Source organism: Heloderma suspectum, chromosome 6, assembly GCF_057233095.1.
Source record: "Heloderma suspectum isolate Gila_16-S chromosome 6, 16-S_ref, whole genome shotgun sequence".
NCBI lineage: Eukaryota > Metazoa > Chordata > Lepidosauria > Squamata > Helodermatidae > Heloderma > Heloderma suspectum.
In genome coordinates, this window is record NC_139463.1 from 49431031 (window position 1) to 49447098 (window position 16068).

A 16068-nucleotide genomic window follows, 5' to 3' on the forward strand; every position below is an offset into this window, starting at 1 on the left:
TTCATCGAAAGCTTTGCTGAAGTTGAGGTATATGATGTCTACAGCATTTCCATGGTCCACAAGGGAGGTGACCTGATCCAGAAATGAGATCAGATTCGTTTGGCAGAATTTGTTCTTGACAAATCCATGTTGGCTTTGAGTAATCACTGCATTGTTTTCAAGGTGCTTACAGATGGATTGCTTTATCATCTGCTCCAGAGTTTTCCAGGGATTGATGTCAGACTGACTGGTCTGTAGTTTCCAGGTTCCTCCTTTTTACCCTTTTTGAAAATAGGGACAACATTAGGCCTCCTTGATGCCAAGGCAAATTTTGCTACCTGGGCAGTGGTAAAAGCATCAGTGCCAGCAAGAAGAACACATATCTGTTCTAAGGGCGGTCTATTTGAGAGGCACTGGAGAATGATGGCAAGAAATTTATGCCTAGGATGGCCATAGAGAGGACATCTTGGTAAGTAATGAAAGACATCCTCAACCTCCCCAGATCTGCAAATACAGAGTCTCTGATGGACTGGGGTATTGTCAGATCTTCCCTCCAGGAAGGCAGAGGGCATGCATTGTAGACGCAATGCTGTAAATGATTTCTGTAAGTGGGGCACAGTCAGAGTTGTAAAGTACAACTCTCCAGTCCAAATGATGTCTTATATAATGGGTACCAGCAAGAATGAGGCATTTGTGAGATTGTAACCAAATCCATCCACTTAGAATAAAGATAATTTTTTTCTTTAAACATTTGCTTTACTCTATCAGACGCAAAAGAAGGAAAGGACTCGGTATCAATTCCATAAGCTTGCAATATAGGTCTGGTCAGGTTTACCCAAGACTTTTGGGATGGGGTCTGAAGTTACTCTTGAAAGCATTTTTTGGGAAGGTGGGAGTCACTCATATGAGTCAGCATGAGCCAATATAAAGCAAGAACAGCGTGAATAGATGTTTTAACTAAAATCAATCCCACTTCTACCCTTAGAAGGGCCCCGGGTGTAACCTGGGGGACATTTAAGAGGGATCTCATAAAAGAGTTCTGAACCACCTCGAAAACAGAGGCATGCGTGTATCCCCATACCTCTGCCCCGTACGTCAGTTGTGAAACTACTTTCTTCTGAAATATCTCAACTGCAGAGGCAAGTTTCCCCCTTGTGATCTAGAGAATTGGAGGAGGGATTGAGTAGACTGGGATGATTTCAGCTTAATTACATCTAGGTGTTGTCTCCATGAAAGTTGGGCATTGACGTTAAGGCCCAAATATCTAAAGTTGTTCATTTGTGCAATGGATTCATTGTCCAGCTTCCACGTATGAGTTTTCCCTTTCTTCCCAAATACTACAATTTTAGTCTTAGCATAATTAATAGACAAATGCTCTCTTGGGCAAAACATACTCAGCTTTCTCAAGAGCCTTCGCATTTCAATTAATATAATGGAAATCATTGCAATGTCATTTGCATAGGAGGACTGAGAGTTTAACTTCCTGAATAGAAGCTGGGAAGCATTCCAAATCACTCACTTCTTGTACAATGTCGTTAATATAAAAGTTAAAAAGAAAAGGGGCCAATAGACATCCCTGACGCACTCCTTTATCAGTTGGGATGCTTCTGATAATAGTCTGTTCGCCCCAAGCCTAACTCTTAAGAGTAGTGTCGGAGTGGAGCATTTGGATTAAAAGAAACAGCCTTCTATCAGTGTTTGTGGCAGATAGCTTTTGCCACAAATGATCTCTACCTACAAGGTCAAAGCCTGAACTAAAATCCACAAAAGTAACAATAACTCTTTTCTGTCATGCTGAGAATATTTCTGTATTAGCTGATGGAGAACAAAACACTGGTCTACTGTAGATTTCCCCTTTGCAAAACCGGCCTGTTCTTCAGCTAAAATCGAGTTTTCAGCTGCCCATGACTCTAATTTGCATAAAAGATATTTAGTATATAATTTTGAAACAACATTAAGCAGACTGATTGGTCTAAAGTTATTTGGGTCTGCTTTAGAGCCTCTCCTGTGAATAGGAACAATAGTGCTCACTTCCCAGCCCTGGGGAATTTTTCCATGCTGGTTTATATAAGTAAACATTTTAGCAAGAATTGGGCACCACCAAGTAGAATTAGATCTAAACAATTCACCAGGGAGCATATCCTCTTCAGGGGCCTTTTTAGGAGGCAGGGAGGCAATCAAATCACACACTGCATTCCAGGTTAATGGTTCCCAATCAGGGCAGGAAGAGAAAGACAAGGAATCCCTGCTGTAAAGGGGCTCAGAGGAGGTCCCAACAAAAAATTGTCTAAACAAGGCTGAAAAGTGAGCTTGCCACTGTGAGGAAGTAATTTGATTATCAATACCACCATGATGTCTCCTTGTCCCTTTTTGTCACTAACATCCAGAATCTGGTTGAATTTCTTTCTAGAATTGCCAACCCTAGCTCCATCCTGATCTGGTCAATTTTTAATGATATACTTCCTTGTTACGTCCATGGCCTTTGGCTTCCAAGTTAGCTTCCGTAAAGCTAAGAGGCTGGAGTCTTTGCCAAAAGAAGAAGCTTCTTTCTGGGGTGTTGTCCTCCTGAGAAGGCTCAGCACTCCTTGGGATTCCTGATGCTGGTGTGTGCTGGAAGACTGCATTGGGTTCTGCAAATGTTTCAGCACAATTCGTTTCCAGATGTGGTCATAAATTTGGGGTGTTCTTGTTGCTTAAAATACAAAGTTAATTACACATGGGCCTCTTACAAGCCAAGTGAAGCAAGCAAGGATTTTGATTGGTGTCTTTTGACACATTTTGGGGTGTAAGCATACAATGTTTGGATGCAACATCTGTGTTTGTAGATGTGTATCTTCTACATGGATGCTGGCCAGGAAGTTGGGATTCGTCACAGCTCTCTGAATAAGCACACACAATGGCTTGCCACCACATGGTGTGTTAAGCAGCCCTCAGATAAGAGGAAGGGGCTAAACGTGGGGTAGGGTGGTACTTGCTGTGAAAGGAAAGGCTGCAGATGAGAGCATACTGCGGCAGCACCCGATTGCCAGAAGTTAATTCCTGGGGGAGTTGTCCAGTGATTCATGTTAGTACCTAAGATAAATGTGAACTAGGTGAGTGGATAGCCATATCTAAGATATTGCTGGTGCTGAACTAGCTAGGACTCTGGAACAGAAGCCAGAATAGGCTGTTGCTGCCACTCGTCTACAAACAATGCTCCACATAGAACAGGGATGAGTGAATCTGTTTGAGCACAATGGGACATGGAGACTTCCAAAGCTGCAAAATGTTACACTTTTGTAAATCTTCCCTTGATTAATCCAACAGTAGGTTTTTACTGTCCAAATTAACTGAGCTGTGTTTAATCACTGTAGCGCAAATTTATCAGCTTTGAAAGTCTCCGTTTCCTTTTAATTTCTTTAATTATCCAAACTTTATTTCTCTTCACAGAAAATAATGAAATACAGAAGTAAACTTGAACCAAACAAGAATTCCCTCTTACCATATGTGGACAGAAGGAATATGCAAGACACATTTTCATTTGTATCCAAAACACTGCAATAAACACATAATTTTAACTCACTTCAGTTCCTGTGTATTTTATAAATGCTTTAGGAGAGTGCTGACAAAATCAGATTCATTAAGACAAGTCTTTCTATGAATGATTGGCTAGAGAAAAGAGGTAGTAAGGGGTCGAGAGGTAGAATGGAAAAAGGAAAGATAGAAATAGCATAAGTGAAATAAGCAAATAAGAATGTGGGCTGCTGCCCTCAAACCTGAAGGCCTGGGTTTCCAGTGCTTTGGAGGCAGTGGCTGATTTTAGCTAACCCTCTTACACATCCTGGATCTGTTGCACTTGTTAATCTTCTGTACTTGCTGAGTCTCACAGTGTCTTGGTATTTCCTGCATCTTTCGCAGCACTATCAGCTTACAGAGTGCTGGAGATCGACACCTGATCTTCTTACCAGTCCTTCAGATATACTGCTGCGGAGAGGGGCGTACTTAAGTGCGTCAGAGAAGAACCTGATGGATGCCTCTGACAACATTTTTCATTTTGCAGTAGCTGCAGCGAAGCCTCTTGCTGTGACCGTGGGACCAACTGTGGTGGGTGCAAAGGAGACAGCAGGATTGCTTGCCACCCCAAAGTGAGTATCTGCCAATCAGGGCTCTGTGAGTAGGCTGCCTCCTTTCCCTTGGTGCCCAACTTTAAATACCAGCTCCTGAAGGACTTTAGTGACTGAAGGCTAAACAGAAACTTCTGGTCCATTTAGGACAGGGGGGAGCAACTTGTAGGCCAAAACATCTGCAGGGCCACAAGTTGCCCATCCCTGATTTAGGGCTAGCTCATACAATCCTGTGCTGGCCTGCATACGTGAGTAAGCCATGGCAAACCAGACATTTCAAAGAGAACTTCCTTGTTGCCTGTCTAATCTCAGATCACTAATGCTTTTCCGTTAGGAATCAGTTCCCACCTCCCAATCTGAGAAATAATTCATTTATGGAATTTGCTGCCACAAGATGTAGCAATGCTCACTAACTTAGATGCCATTAAAACAGAATTACACAAATTCATGGAGGTGGATCTATCAGTGGTTATTAGTCATGAACATGGATACACAACACACGCTCCAGCTTCAAAAGCAACATGCCTCTGAGTACCAGTTGCTGGGGAACAACAGCCTTCATTCATTCCCTGCTTGTGGGCTTCCCAGAAGCATCCGGCTGGCTGCTGTGGGAAACAGAATGTTGGGCAAGATGAGGTGCTGGTCTGGTCCAGCAGCCAGGCTCCCCTGATATTCTGAAGTGATACTGAAGTGATATGCATGTGTGTGAACCGGCCTAGCATGGCACAGACGCAGTGGTGTTTTGCAGGCTACAGTGTGGCACAAGCAGTGGGCAAGCGAGCACCAGAAGGGGTGAATCTGAAGCCAGGGGCTCCAGGGGCTGAGGTGTTTCAGGGGGACGCAAAAATGTGAGCAAGGGCACTTGCGTATGGCCGTGTCGAGCCATCCTGGGCTGTGGCTTTGCTAACACACTGCATCTGCTCATTTTCCTAGGCCAGGTTCCATAGCAGAGAGCCCCTCTGTCAGCCCCACGCCCGCAGCCATCACGCCTAGCAGCACAGCCCCGAGTGCTTTCCATGCTCTGCAGAACAGACTGGCAGCCAGCAGCACACACTGCGGGCAGGCACAGCCCATCAATATGCTTCAGGGTAAGTATGTCCTTCTCTGAATGGGTTTGAGGTGGGTATAGAACACCATGGTTGTCAACCAGTGCTGTCTTTGGCCTGAATCTGAGAATTCTTCTAGTATTGAGCACTCTGCTGTTGAGGGGATTGACAAGAGGTCAGATTTGAGATATTTTTATAAAATTTGTATCCTACAAACCTTCACCTTGCAGTGCTCCCAGGATGGCTAACAGTGAAAAATAAAAAAAGAGAGCCAGTGTAGTGTAGTGGTGAGAGTGTTGGATTGGGACTCAGGAGATCCTGGTTCTGGTCCCCGTTTGGGCATGAAGCTCACTGGGTGACTTGGGGCCAGCCACTGACTCGTAGCCTCACCTACCTCACAGGGTTGTTGTGAGGATAAAATGGAGAGGACGACAACCATGTAAGCCACCTTGAGTTCCTTGCAAGAGGAAGAAAGGCAGGATAAAAACTTCCTGATGGTTAGAGCAATATGACAGTGGAACCCATTACCAGTGTGGGAGGTGGTGGGCTCTCCCACACTGGAGGCATTCAAGATGAGGCTGGCCAGCCACCTGTCAGGGATGCTGTCACTTGGATTCCTGCATTGAACAGGGGATTAGACTCGGTGGTCTTGTCGGACCCTTCCAACCCTACTATTCTGTGAGTCTATGATATAAATGTAATAATAAAAAAATAAAAATGATGCAAGTCATCCATTAAAATTCAGAACGAAGAGCAGCAGATAAGAAATGATCAGTAAGAGAATAAATAAAGGAGAGCTAATACGATCTTCACAGTGGTTTACAAAGCCAGGCACTGAAAAGAGAACAGTGTCTTCCAGAGGTACCGCACCCTAGCAGCAAGGAAGGCGTCGACTCCATTTCCCAGAACTTTGAGGTGGCTTCCAACTTGGTGGAGGGGGGCCTGCCCTGCACTTGGCTGGCTGTCCAGGCTTGTTGCCCAAAGCTGCTGACAAATTGCCTGTCAGGCTTATTGGTTCAGGCAGCAGTTGAACTGTTTCCTGGAGAAGGACAAAATGAAGGATCCTCTCCGCTCTCTCTGGTTTCTCTTTAGGGGCAGCTTCGGCCAGCAGCCTCCTGCAAGGCTTGAGCTTCAGTCTGCAGGACATCGGCACAAAGCCAGCCGCTCTTCCTGCAAGTGTTGCTACTGCCGGGCCTTTGGTGCAGGTAGGCAGTGTGGATGGCCCACAGTGTGGGTGGTCCCTTGAGGGGAGCCCAGCCTACAGTGGGAGGGAAATAGTTTCAGTAGAATATGGAGGCGTAGATTGACAGCAGACCTTCATGTATGTGCTGGGGTGGGGGTGTGGGGGGAGAGAGTGATTGATGCCATTGCGAGCCATGCCCTGTTTCCTTGCGTTCAGTTGCCTGCTTCCCCTTGCCTCCTCCTCCTCCTCAAACTGGGATCAGCTACAAGGAATGAATAGTCAAGAAGAAAAATACTAAAAAGGTCCATTTAGATGTTAGCCATGCAATTTTGGCCAGCTGGAAAGAGATCTGTGAAGTTACAGAGGAGGTGAGGTTGGGGAATTTTAAAATTGGACTGTATTCACCCCAAGGATGGACACTCACGAGGGCTCTTTTCTCCTCGTTCCATGGAATGACTCTATCTGCATTTTCTACATAGTGTCCATGCAGAGCATTGTTGTACAACAGTTGTTAGGTCAGAGTTGCCAGCACAGCAGATCAGGTAGACCTTTGTTTAAACCCTCAGATTTCAACAGGAAGGAGGAAAATGGGACAGTCTTTGTGCCAAGTGATGAATATCCCTGTCTTGCTGTTGCAATCTGTTCCTCTTTCACATCATGCAGACCACAGCCTTGAAGACCTCAGCCCCACTCCAGAACCTGAGCACCATCACCACCAGTGCAGGCACCATTGTCCGCACAATCCCAGTCGCCACATCCTTGTCCTCTCTTGGAGCCTCAGGTGGTGCGAAGCCCACCACTATTCACCAGCTGCTCACAAATGGGGGGCTGGCAAAACTGGCAAGCAGCCTTCCTGGCTTGGCTCACATCTCTGGTCAGGGGGCAGGTAAGAGTCCCGTTGCAATGGCAGGGCAGGGAATAGTTCTGTCCCAGAGAAACTTGTATCTCTTCTGCTTGGACAAGCCCAATGGGTGTGCTAAGGTTATCATGCCAGGATTAATGAATGAGGCAATTTGAGATGAGACCCCCACCCCCACTCCCACCTACATGCACAGAGCCTGTGTTCCACAATACATGTGAATGGAACGGGGTATTTCTCTGCTGAGAAGCTTGCATTGGTGGGAACCAGAATCCAGCAGTGAATGCTTGATGGAAATAGTCAGCTACAAAATTGGTTGAGCAAATGTTACAGCTGTTAGCTGATGAGACTGGCATATGCTTTCATACCTCCAGGGTACAAAAACTTTGATGAAGAGAATGTGTGATGGAATATTGGACTGGTGAGACTGGGTTCTCAGCCTGACCTGCCTTGCAGGTTTGTTAGGATAAAGTGGCCTAACCCTGTTTGTACCACCTTGAGCTCCTTGAAGATAGGTTGAAATAAATGAGAGTGCTAAAAACTGAGGCTGTGCCTTAGTATGGTGTCGCTACCTACAGTCGTCCCAGGAAGGGTAGTCGTAAACATCACTCTAATGTTGTCTGTTCTTTAATGAAACCCGTGTTCCAAGAGCAATTTGCACTTGTGGCTTTTCTCTCCTCTCTGCCAGGCTTAAAAGCTCCAACCACCATCACAGTGACCCTGCGGGGACAGGCCAGCCGAGTGACCACCCTCAGCCAGGCAGCCATGGGGGTCATCCATCCCCAGCTGGAAGAGCAGCAGCAGCTGCTGCTGACCCCACCTCAGCCACCCCAGGTAATTCTGGCTGCTGGAGCTATAGCTTGCTGGTGACAGGTGCAAGGAATAGTCACAACTGGCTTCAAGCCTTGAAATGGGCCCTCTACTACCTTCTACTCACCTGTACCAGGGGACAGTGAGGGGTGTTCTACCAAGCCATTGGCTGCCGCATGGGCTTGGCAGCAGGCTCTAAAGTAGGCTTGTGTGTGCCACAGAATCCATCTAGATGCTTTTGCCTCTTCTGCCAAGGCCTGTTCTTGGAGGGTGTGTTGTGTGTGTACAGGAACAATTTAGGATAATCTAAATTTAGCTTTTGTCATGAATCTAAAATCTGCCTTTGCTTGAGCACTAAAGAATAATAAGTCTGGTGATCGTCAGCACCATATTAAAGACTTGCTGCATTTGCTTGGACAGGTGGTCTTCTGTGCAGTACATTTGTTTCCATTCTGTGGTGATAGTTATACACTTCTAAGATATTTCAAGCAGAGGTATTTGGGGGCTTTCCGTTATCTGGCTATTTTTTGGCTGCTTGTGGTCAGAAATGTGGATTCAGTGTGCTCCATTCCTGTTCTTTTTGCATGTTAAATGTTTCAGATTCCAGACAGTGCAGTTGGGAGCTTGACCAGCCCAGCTTCCAGCCCCACTCCTCCCAATAAGCTGTTACCCCAGGTGGAACTCGGCAAAGCCCAGCCTGGAGCAGAGATGCCTCCTGCTGACCCTGCATGTCAACCAACCTCAGCAGTAGCACCATCTGTAGGTGAGAAATGGTTGGCAGTCCAGCAAGGCCTGGAAGGAAGGGTGACATTGCATCATGTGGAAGTGTCATTGCTTTTAGAAGTCATTATAACAATTCACTGTGCCATAACTGCCTTGTTAGGCAGGCCAGTTGTGCATGTTCCTGTCTGATTGGTAGCTTGCCGCCAACACCCCTTTTTTTCTTTAACCCTGGTTAAGGAGAGCTAGAGCAGGGGTCAGCAATTTGTGGCCCTCCAGATGTGTTGGCCTACAACTCCCATCAGCTCTAGGTAACATAGCCAATAGTGAGGGATGGTGATAGTTGTAGGTAAAAACATCTGGAGGGCCACAAGTTCCCTGCCCCTGTACTAGAGCTGCAACCTAGTTATCTGGCTCGAGGGTGGGGAGAATGGGAGACCTCCCATCCCTGTGGGCAGATGGAACTGAGTGGCTAAGCTGGTGGGGAGAAAGGCTTCTCTTAGGACAGTCAGAAACTCACACTCAAAGCTCAGGTCCAAATTAGAACAACATAATTATTAAAGGAATATAATAAAAGACAAAAGGAGAAAGCGCAGTGGGTACTTGAAAATGAACAAATGGTGCAAAAGCAACACACGGGTGATTGAGTGACAAAGGAATAAAGAACACTATTCCATGTTTATTATGTTTGGTGAAACCTATTAGACAGTCACCTCTCCTCACACTAACCAATCAGTAGGGTGGCACATAAGCAGAAAGAACCTTTTGGGTCTAGAAGGACTAGAGAAAACCCTCTTATGACCTTTTAGGCTAGAAAAGTGCTAAATTAAAAACGTTAGTGATCTCTGGCAAACCTAATTCATTCAAAGGCTTCCTGGGTTGTGGGACCTGGAAGCTCCAGGAAGGATGGGAGTTATTCCAAGTGGGCTATGGATGCCAGTATTCAGGTCAAGGCTGCTTGTGGCTTTGAAGAAATGCTCACGGAAGGACCACTTGATGTCACATTCATAATTTAACTGCTGTCCTTGAATGGGTGGGGGTCTGTCTTTTTACTCACGAATTTACTAATTTGTGTGAATTTGGGCTGCCTGGGAGCAGGAGGTGAGGTTCTCTTTAAGATTTCTCCAAAGGTTTATGTTACATATGCTGGATGAAGCACCAGGAGTGATCCTGGCAGCTTTTCCTTCCCATGTGCGTCTCTGGATACCCTCATTCCAGAGCCTATAGGAGCGAATGAAATTGTATGTGAATGCCAAGCAGTGCGTGCCTGCTTTTCATCCAAAGCACAGTAAACAGTGTCAGGAAACCCTGGGAAGAATTTTGTCCATTTCATGTCTACCTCCTGATCCACGGCAGTGCTTGGGGGTTCACTTAAATGTTGTTGAGAGAGGCTTTTATGAAAAATACTGTAGGCAAATGTGTTTTGCTGGAGGGTGGATTAGGGTGCTTGGATGATTTGAACATCCCCGCTGGCGGTCAGTCTTGAGAGCAAGAATAATATAGGGTGCAACAAGATGGGGGTGGGGGTGGATTTCTCTTGAAAGTCTGTGGATAAGATGCCTGTTCAGTGAAGCCTCAAGGCTTGATTATAGATACACTGAGATAACTCTCTTGTCCTTCTTCCTCTGTAGTAACTACCACAAGCCCCATGAAGACCCTCTATGTGATGTCAGATGCCAAACTGTCTGCACTCACAAAATCTGTCATGGCAGAGGCTACTTCTGTCCCACTCAAGCCCCCAGTAATTCAAACCGCTGCTTCCTCCACCACTTCCTCTGCCCCCATTGGAGCTGTGACCTTTGCCACCTCAACACCACCTGCCAGTGCATCCTGCAGCTTGGTGCATTCCAAAGTAGGACCTGTTTTGCAGACAACGTCCAAGACTGTGATACTGACTTCTACACTTACAGCTGTGAAGGGTGACCGAGCCCTAGGACACAGTGGGGAGAAGGTCAGTTTGACCAAAGGCCATGCCCTTGGGGCAGTGGAAACCTTAGGTAGGGTGCCTTCTGTCATGGATGACAGCAGCACCATCCTCCACACCAGGGAGAGTCTCACTAACAGACACTTGCTTCCACAAGGCATGCTGCCTGCTGCAGCTGGCACCACACTTATTACATTGGGCAGTAACCTGGCCAGCTCTTCCATCATAGCCACAGCTGGGCCTGCCCTTGGCCAGAAACCATAGCAACCCCCATACAGGTTTTCCATTTAACTGTTTTTTGCCTTTGCTATGGAAGATAAAACTTAGGTTTGAGGACAGGGGTATTGCTCTCTTATTCCTGTCCTTCATGGTGAGGACACTTCACCTGTTTTGTTTCTTTGTCACTTTTAGTAAACTTATCTTTTTTGTGTACATATTTCTTGTAATTATTGCTATAAGGGAGGGATATAAATTTTTCACCAGCATTCAGTGTAGTATAGTAGTTGCTCCTATTTGGGTTTCTTATAGCATCTTTTACTGGAAAGTTTTCACAAACAGGCAGAGGGAGGTAAGAAGAACTCCACTAACAGAATCTGTTCCAGGTCCTAATTTCATTGAGAATAATAGATCCAAGACTTCTGGTTTCTGAGTTAGTAGTTAGTAGGAGATATGGCATATTCCTAGAATCTAGATGTGGGCTGAACAACTTGTAGCCTCCCATATATTTGTTCCTAGAACTCCTGTCACAGTGAGGGATGATGGGAGTTGTAGCCAAAACATCTGGAGGGTTACAGGCTGCCCACCTGATAGAGATAAACATGCCCAAAGACTGTGCTGCCGAATGGTATATTCAGAGGTCATCGGGTGCCTAAAAGCAGTGTTATGTGGTATAGATATTTCCTCCAGGTTCATATTACATTTCACTCAGGTATAAAGAGCATTGTCAGTAGATTTCTTAATTCGGTCCCTTTCTCTTGCTGCATCGGTTTGGGCAAAAGTAAATATGTGAAAAAGACATCAATTTGAGGATCAGAGACTCACAGAAAACAGACGGCTCAGCGCCTCCTCAACATATGCTGAGCTTTAACTGGAGACAGGAGCCATACCAATTTAAGATAAACCTTTAGCTTTTGTCAGTCTGCTGCTGTTTTTAGTCACAACTGGGGGGGAAAAGAAACTAGCAGCAAAACGTTTGGGGCTGAGCCCATCGATGTGGGTGGGAACTAGCTGGGCACATAATAGCTCTGGAATTTCCACTGCTATGTCCCTCCCTCCTGCAGGTAAAAGTGAGTGGACCATAAGTTTGTAGGAAAAGGCCTGGCAACTTAGATCATATAAAGTATAATTTATTGCTCATCCAGCATAAGATGCGTTCCTTGGTAAAACACAGGCCACCTCAAAACTACACAATGTCATTCTGAACCACCACAAACCCATGATTTCTGTGGACCAATGTTGGCATATTCAAAGCATACAGATGCTACCTGCAACATTTTGTCCATCCAAAAGCAATCTTAAGCCTTCAAATGAATAAATGTTTTTGGAATGTAGTACAGAATTCCTGATAGAGCCATGAGTCCAAAAAGGTTTAACTGAAACATATGAAAGCTGCAATATTTGCCACAGCATATTTGATTAACATAATGTTGTTAATACTTTTCCTTACAAGCCAATATTTAAAACTATGGATGTTCTTAAACACATGATCAAATCTTCTAAACCAAATGGGCATATACAAATGCTTCGATGAGCAAAATTTGCTAGGGCTACGATGGACTCCTCCAGATGTTTTGAGAACTCCCAGCATCTCTCACCACCGGCCATGCTGGCTAGGGCTGATGGGAGTTGGAAGTCCAAAACATCTGGAGGGCACCAGGCTGGGGAAAGCTGCCCTGAGAGCACAGAGACCAATCACCTGAGTAGGCCTTCCTATTCACTTCAGTGGAGGAAGATGCTCAGCATACTAGGACAGGTGCCTGCTCCATCTAAGAATTACAGGGTCAGGGCAAATGCATTCATATATCCAGAGAAGGCTCCTGTTTAGAAGATGTTTTTTTCTTAAAAGGAAATTCAGTCTCTTTTTCTAGTAGGAATTGATTACTGACACACAGTGACTTCACGGGGAACTGCAAGATACTCTGCATTATAGTACAGGGGGCTAATACCTACATGAAAATGCTTACTGATCTATTTGTCTGCTATTTATATTATCTAGTCACAAGTGGACTCTGTACATATCAACTTCCCAACACGATCTCTGGGAATAAGCCGTAACTCTGAACCATGCTTCAAGAAAACGTTACCTAATGGGGGAAGAAGGAAAATTGATTATCTAAGTATACGAGTGATATAGAAAATTTAGTAAATAAGACAGGCAGAAAACATACATGAAACAATCATTCTCTATATTAAGGCACTACACACACAACTTTGTACATTCTCATGCCTAAGTAGACATGACAGAATGAAACTGAAAAGAAGCTGCAGATACTACTAAACCAGTGAAGCGGTAGCAACTGAGGATGCAGCAGCTAGAAGTTCAGGGGAGCACGTGAGGACTTATAAAAACATCACCTTGCTCCTGCTCAGCTGCCACACCACTGGTACAGAAAGGATTGAGGCCCTGGAAATGTTGGCTGGCAAGAGCCCACCTCCATGGAACACCTGGCTTGGAAAGCTGGCTTCCAGTCAGTGTGTGTGTGTGTTTCTGCCAGCTCAGATGTGGGGTGATCCCAAAGGGGGGTGGGAGTGTGAGGGCCACCTCATTCGGTGTTCAGAGAAGGCTACTTACCAGCGGTCTGTGCAGGGTTTATTCCTATTCCATCTGAGGTGGGGAAGTAAAAAAAGTTAATTTACATACAAATTAGCCAACCCCTCTAAAAAATGAACAGTAAGCCTGCTGTTGCATCACAGGAGCCTACTAAGGACGGGTACATATGAACTTCCCAGGCAGAATCCACTGAGAAGTTTCCATGCACAAACCCAAAGAAAATATATGGGGTCTTCACTGGAGCACCATCACACTCTTGCCCAACTCCACCAATGGCAACAAGGCACAGATAAGAAAGGTTTCTAGGTTGTGCCCCCTGCTGCAAAAGCCATTGCCGCTTTCACTTTTGTAGTAAAGCAGACAAACTTTGCTATTGAACCCCAACAATATTATATCAAGCTCTGGAACGCCTTTATTCTTCAACACTCTTGCATTCTGGGGAGGATACTAAAATGCTGCCAAAATTATACTTCATGTAGAAGATTTGGGGGCAAGACACCCAGGCTCCATTCAAATGCGAAGAGGGAGCCGAGGAAGAACCTGTCTTCTTCCAGAGCATGCCCAATCCTCCCACAGTAACTACTGCTCTTCCTCACATGCTCAAGACCAGCTATCCTCCCTGCCTCCCTCTAGACAGCATGGGGATGTTAAAGCCTGTAACATCATCCATCACACTTGGCCAAGCTACAAGACCCAACATGTGCAAACTGGCTTTAGATCCCAGAAATTCTTTGGCCAAGCCAAGCAATGAGAGAACTACCTTCTCAAGGGGCTGGCAGGCCACTTTTCATCCATGCTTGCCCTCTGGGCCACCTTCCTTTTTATCCCATGGAAGCAGTGGGAATGCTCCAGTGTGGAAGGCGGGCTCCATTCTGGGCCCCTTAGATCCCTGCAAGGAGGGGGTAGGGGAGGCAATGCCATGACCAGCCTGCTGCTGGATTCAAAGGAGCCAAAAATGCCAATGTTGCTTTTCTACTGCTGCTGCTTTAAGGCATCTGCAATTTTAGGGGCTCCAGTCAGCAATTGCCTGCCCATGCTGACCTTTGACACAGGGCCTGTTTCAGAAGTTACTAAGTTATAGCACGAAAAACTTACCATTTGTTATAATGGCACTTGTTCCTGCAGGGACTTTGAACTAAATAAAACAGAAGTATGACACATGAAAAACAGAACTACATCTAGCTCCTCCTCCTCAGGGCGTACTTCATGCAGAAAGTCTTGTCAATGCTATTCTGCTTTAGCAACACCACGAAGTTACACTACCATATTATTTTATTGCTTTTTTAATTATTCTCTGCTTGGAGAATTTCTAACTGAAAAGCAAACTATAAATCCTTTAAATTAAAAATACATTGGCAGGTACAATTTCAACATTTGGATGTTGCCAAAAACCCACTTACTTCTTCTGCAGCAAACTTCAAGACAGCAGTGAAAGGTGTACTTTCTGGCACGCTTAATCTACAGAAGATCATAAATAAGATTTCTAGATTAGATCAGAACATTAGTTCCCCAAAGTTAGTGAGGAAGTAATAACTAAATGCAGGGGGCGGGGGGAGAGCCATCGCTGCATTACTGGCGCGCGTTTTGGCTTGCAAAGAAGAGCAAGACGCAGCCTGAGGAGTCGTCACATCGGCCTGCCCTGAAGGGTACATGCCCACGGCCCGGCAGCGGCCAGTCCACTGGCGGGGGAGCCCAGCGGCGCGCGGGGCCCTCAGCCAGCAGCCCCACCCGGGGCGCCCCCTGGCGGCTCTGGCTGGGCCGGACACGGCGGGAGCCCTTCGTCCGCCCAGCCGAGCGTGACGTGTCGAACCGGCCGCGCATGCGCGCAAGCGGGCCGGGTTACCTGACGGACTCACACTTTGTACGGCAGGCGCGGGTCCGAGGTGAGCGTGACCTTGAAGGTGACCTTGGCCCTGCGGGGAAGACAGAGCGGGGTTAGCGGCCAGCCGGCTGGAGGGCAAGGGCCGACAGGGCCGAGGCAGCGGCCACCAAACTCACATCGTCCCGTCTCCGGCAGCTCCTGACGCTCCCACTTCTCGGGCGTGCGCTTGTGCGTCACTTCCGGATTTGCGATTTGTCCCCACAGAGATATGAAACCTGAGAGGGAAACATCTCATTGTCTGAATAGACGCCTTCTGAGTTCTCATCGGAGAAGTGAGGTCCGCCCATACAAATCAATAAAGACGCCAAGATTCCAGCAGGCTTTTAATGAATTGCTGTTTTTACTTGCTCTTAGCCTTTTATATTGCTGTGTTTCAAAACTGTTTGATACAGGGTAATTTATTTGATACAGTATATTTTAAAATTGTTTTGATGTTTCACTTTTTCTTTTTTTTAAGCTACCTTGGAAAAAAGTATTTTTTAAGGCAGGATAACAGTATTAAAAAACACACACACTATACCTCTGTTGCAGAGGCTGTGCTGACAAATGGCTTACAACACCTCTGCAATGTAGTCCACTGTTAATATTGCAGGCCATGGAAGCTCACTGGGTGACTCCAGGCCAGTCACCGACTCAGCCCAGCCTACCTCACAGGGTTGTTGTGAGAATAAAATGGAGAGGAGGAGCATGCTGCCTTGGGCTCCTTAGGAGGAATAAAGGTGGGATATAAATCTAATAAATAAATTAAAAAAAAACCTGCCCCAAACAAAATACTGCTCAGGTTGCATCAAA

General features: G+C 46.0%; 2 protein-coding genes across 5 annotated transcripts in view; one reads left to right on the forward strand and one right to left on the reverse strand.

Moving 5' to 3' along the window:
* KANSL3 (KAT8 regulatory NSL complex subunit 3) overlaps window positions 1–12120 on the forward strand; it is a 33461-nt gene extending 21341 nt beyond the window's left edge. For all 4 annotated transcript variants that reach the window (XM_084807106.1, XM_084807109.1, XM_084807108.1 and 1 more), the window contains 7 exons: window positions 4019–4103; window positions 5016–5170; window positions 6221–6333; window positions 6975–7197; window positions 7859–8004; window positions 8581–8743; window positions 10332–12120. In XM_084807106.1, coding sequence (XP_084663232.1) covers window positions 4019–4103; window positions 5016–5170; window positions 6221–6333; window positions 6975–7197; window positions 7859–8004; window positions 8581–8743; window positions 10332–10888 — 1442 coding nt within the window. In that variant the 3' untranslated portion in view covers window positions 10889–12120. The remainder of the gene's footprint in view (window positions 1–4018; window positions 4104–5015; window positions 5171–6220; window positions 6334–6974; window positions 7198–7858; window positions 8005–8580; window positions 8744–10331) is intronic.
* The window catches only part of UFM1 (ubiquitin fold modifier 1), a 28072-nt gene continuing 21238 nt past the window's right edge, over window positions 9235–16068 (reverse strand). The window contains exons 4-9 of the mRNA XM_084807118.1: window positions 15393–15491; window positions 15238–15307; window positions 14795–14852; window positions 14490–14529; window positions 13416–13448; window positions 9235–12927 (exon numbers count right to left, since the gene is read on the reverse strand). Of these exons, the coding sequence (XP_084663244.1) occupies window positions 12836–12927; window positions 13416–13448; window positions 14490–14529; window positions 14795–14852; window positions 15238–15307; window positions 15393–15491 (392 nt within the window). The 3' untranslated portion in view covers window positions 9235–12835. The remainder of the gene's footprint in view (window positions 12928–13415; window positions 13449–14489; window positions 14530–14794; window positions 14853–15237; window positions 15308–15392; window positions 15492–16068) is intronic.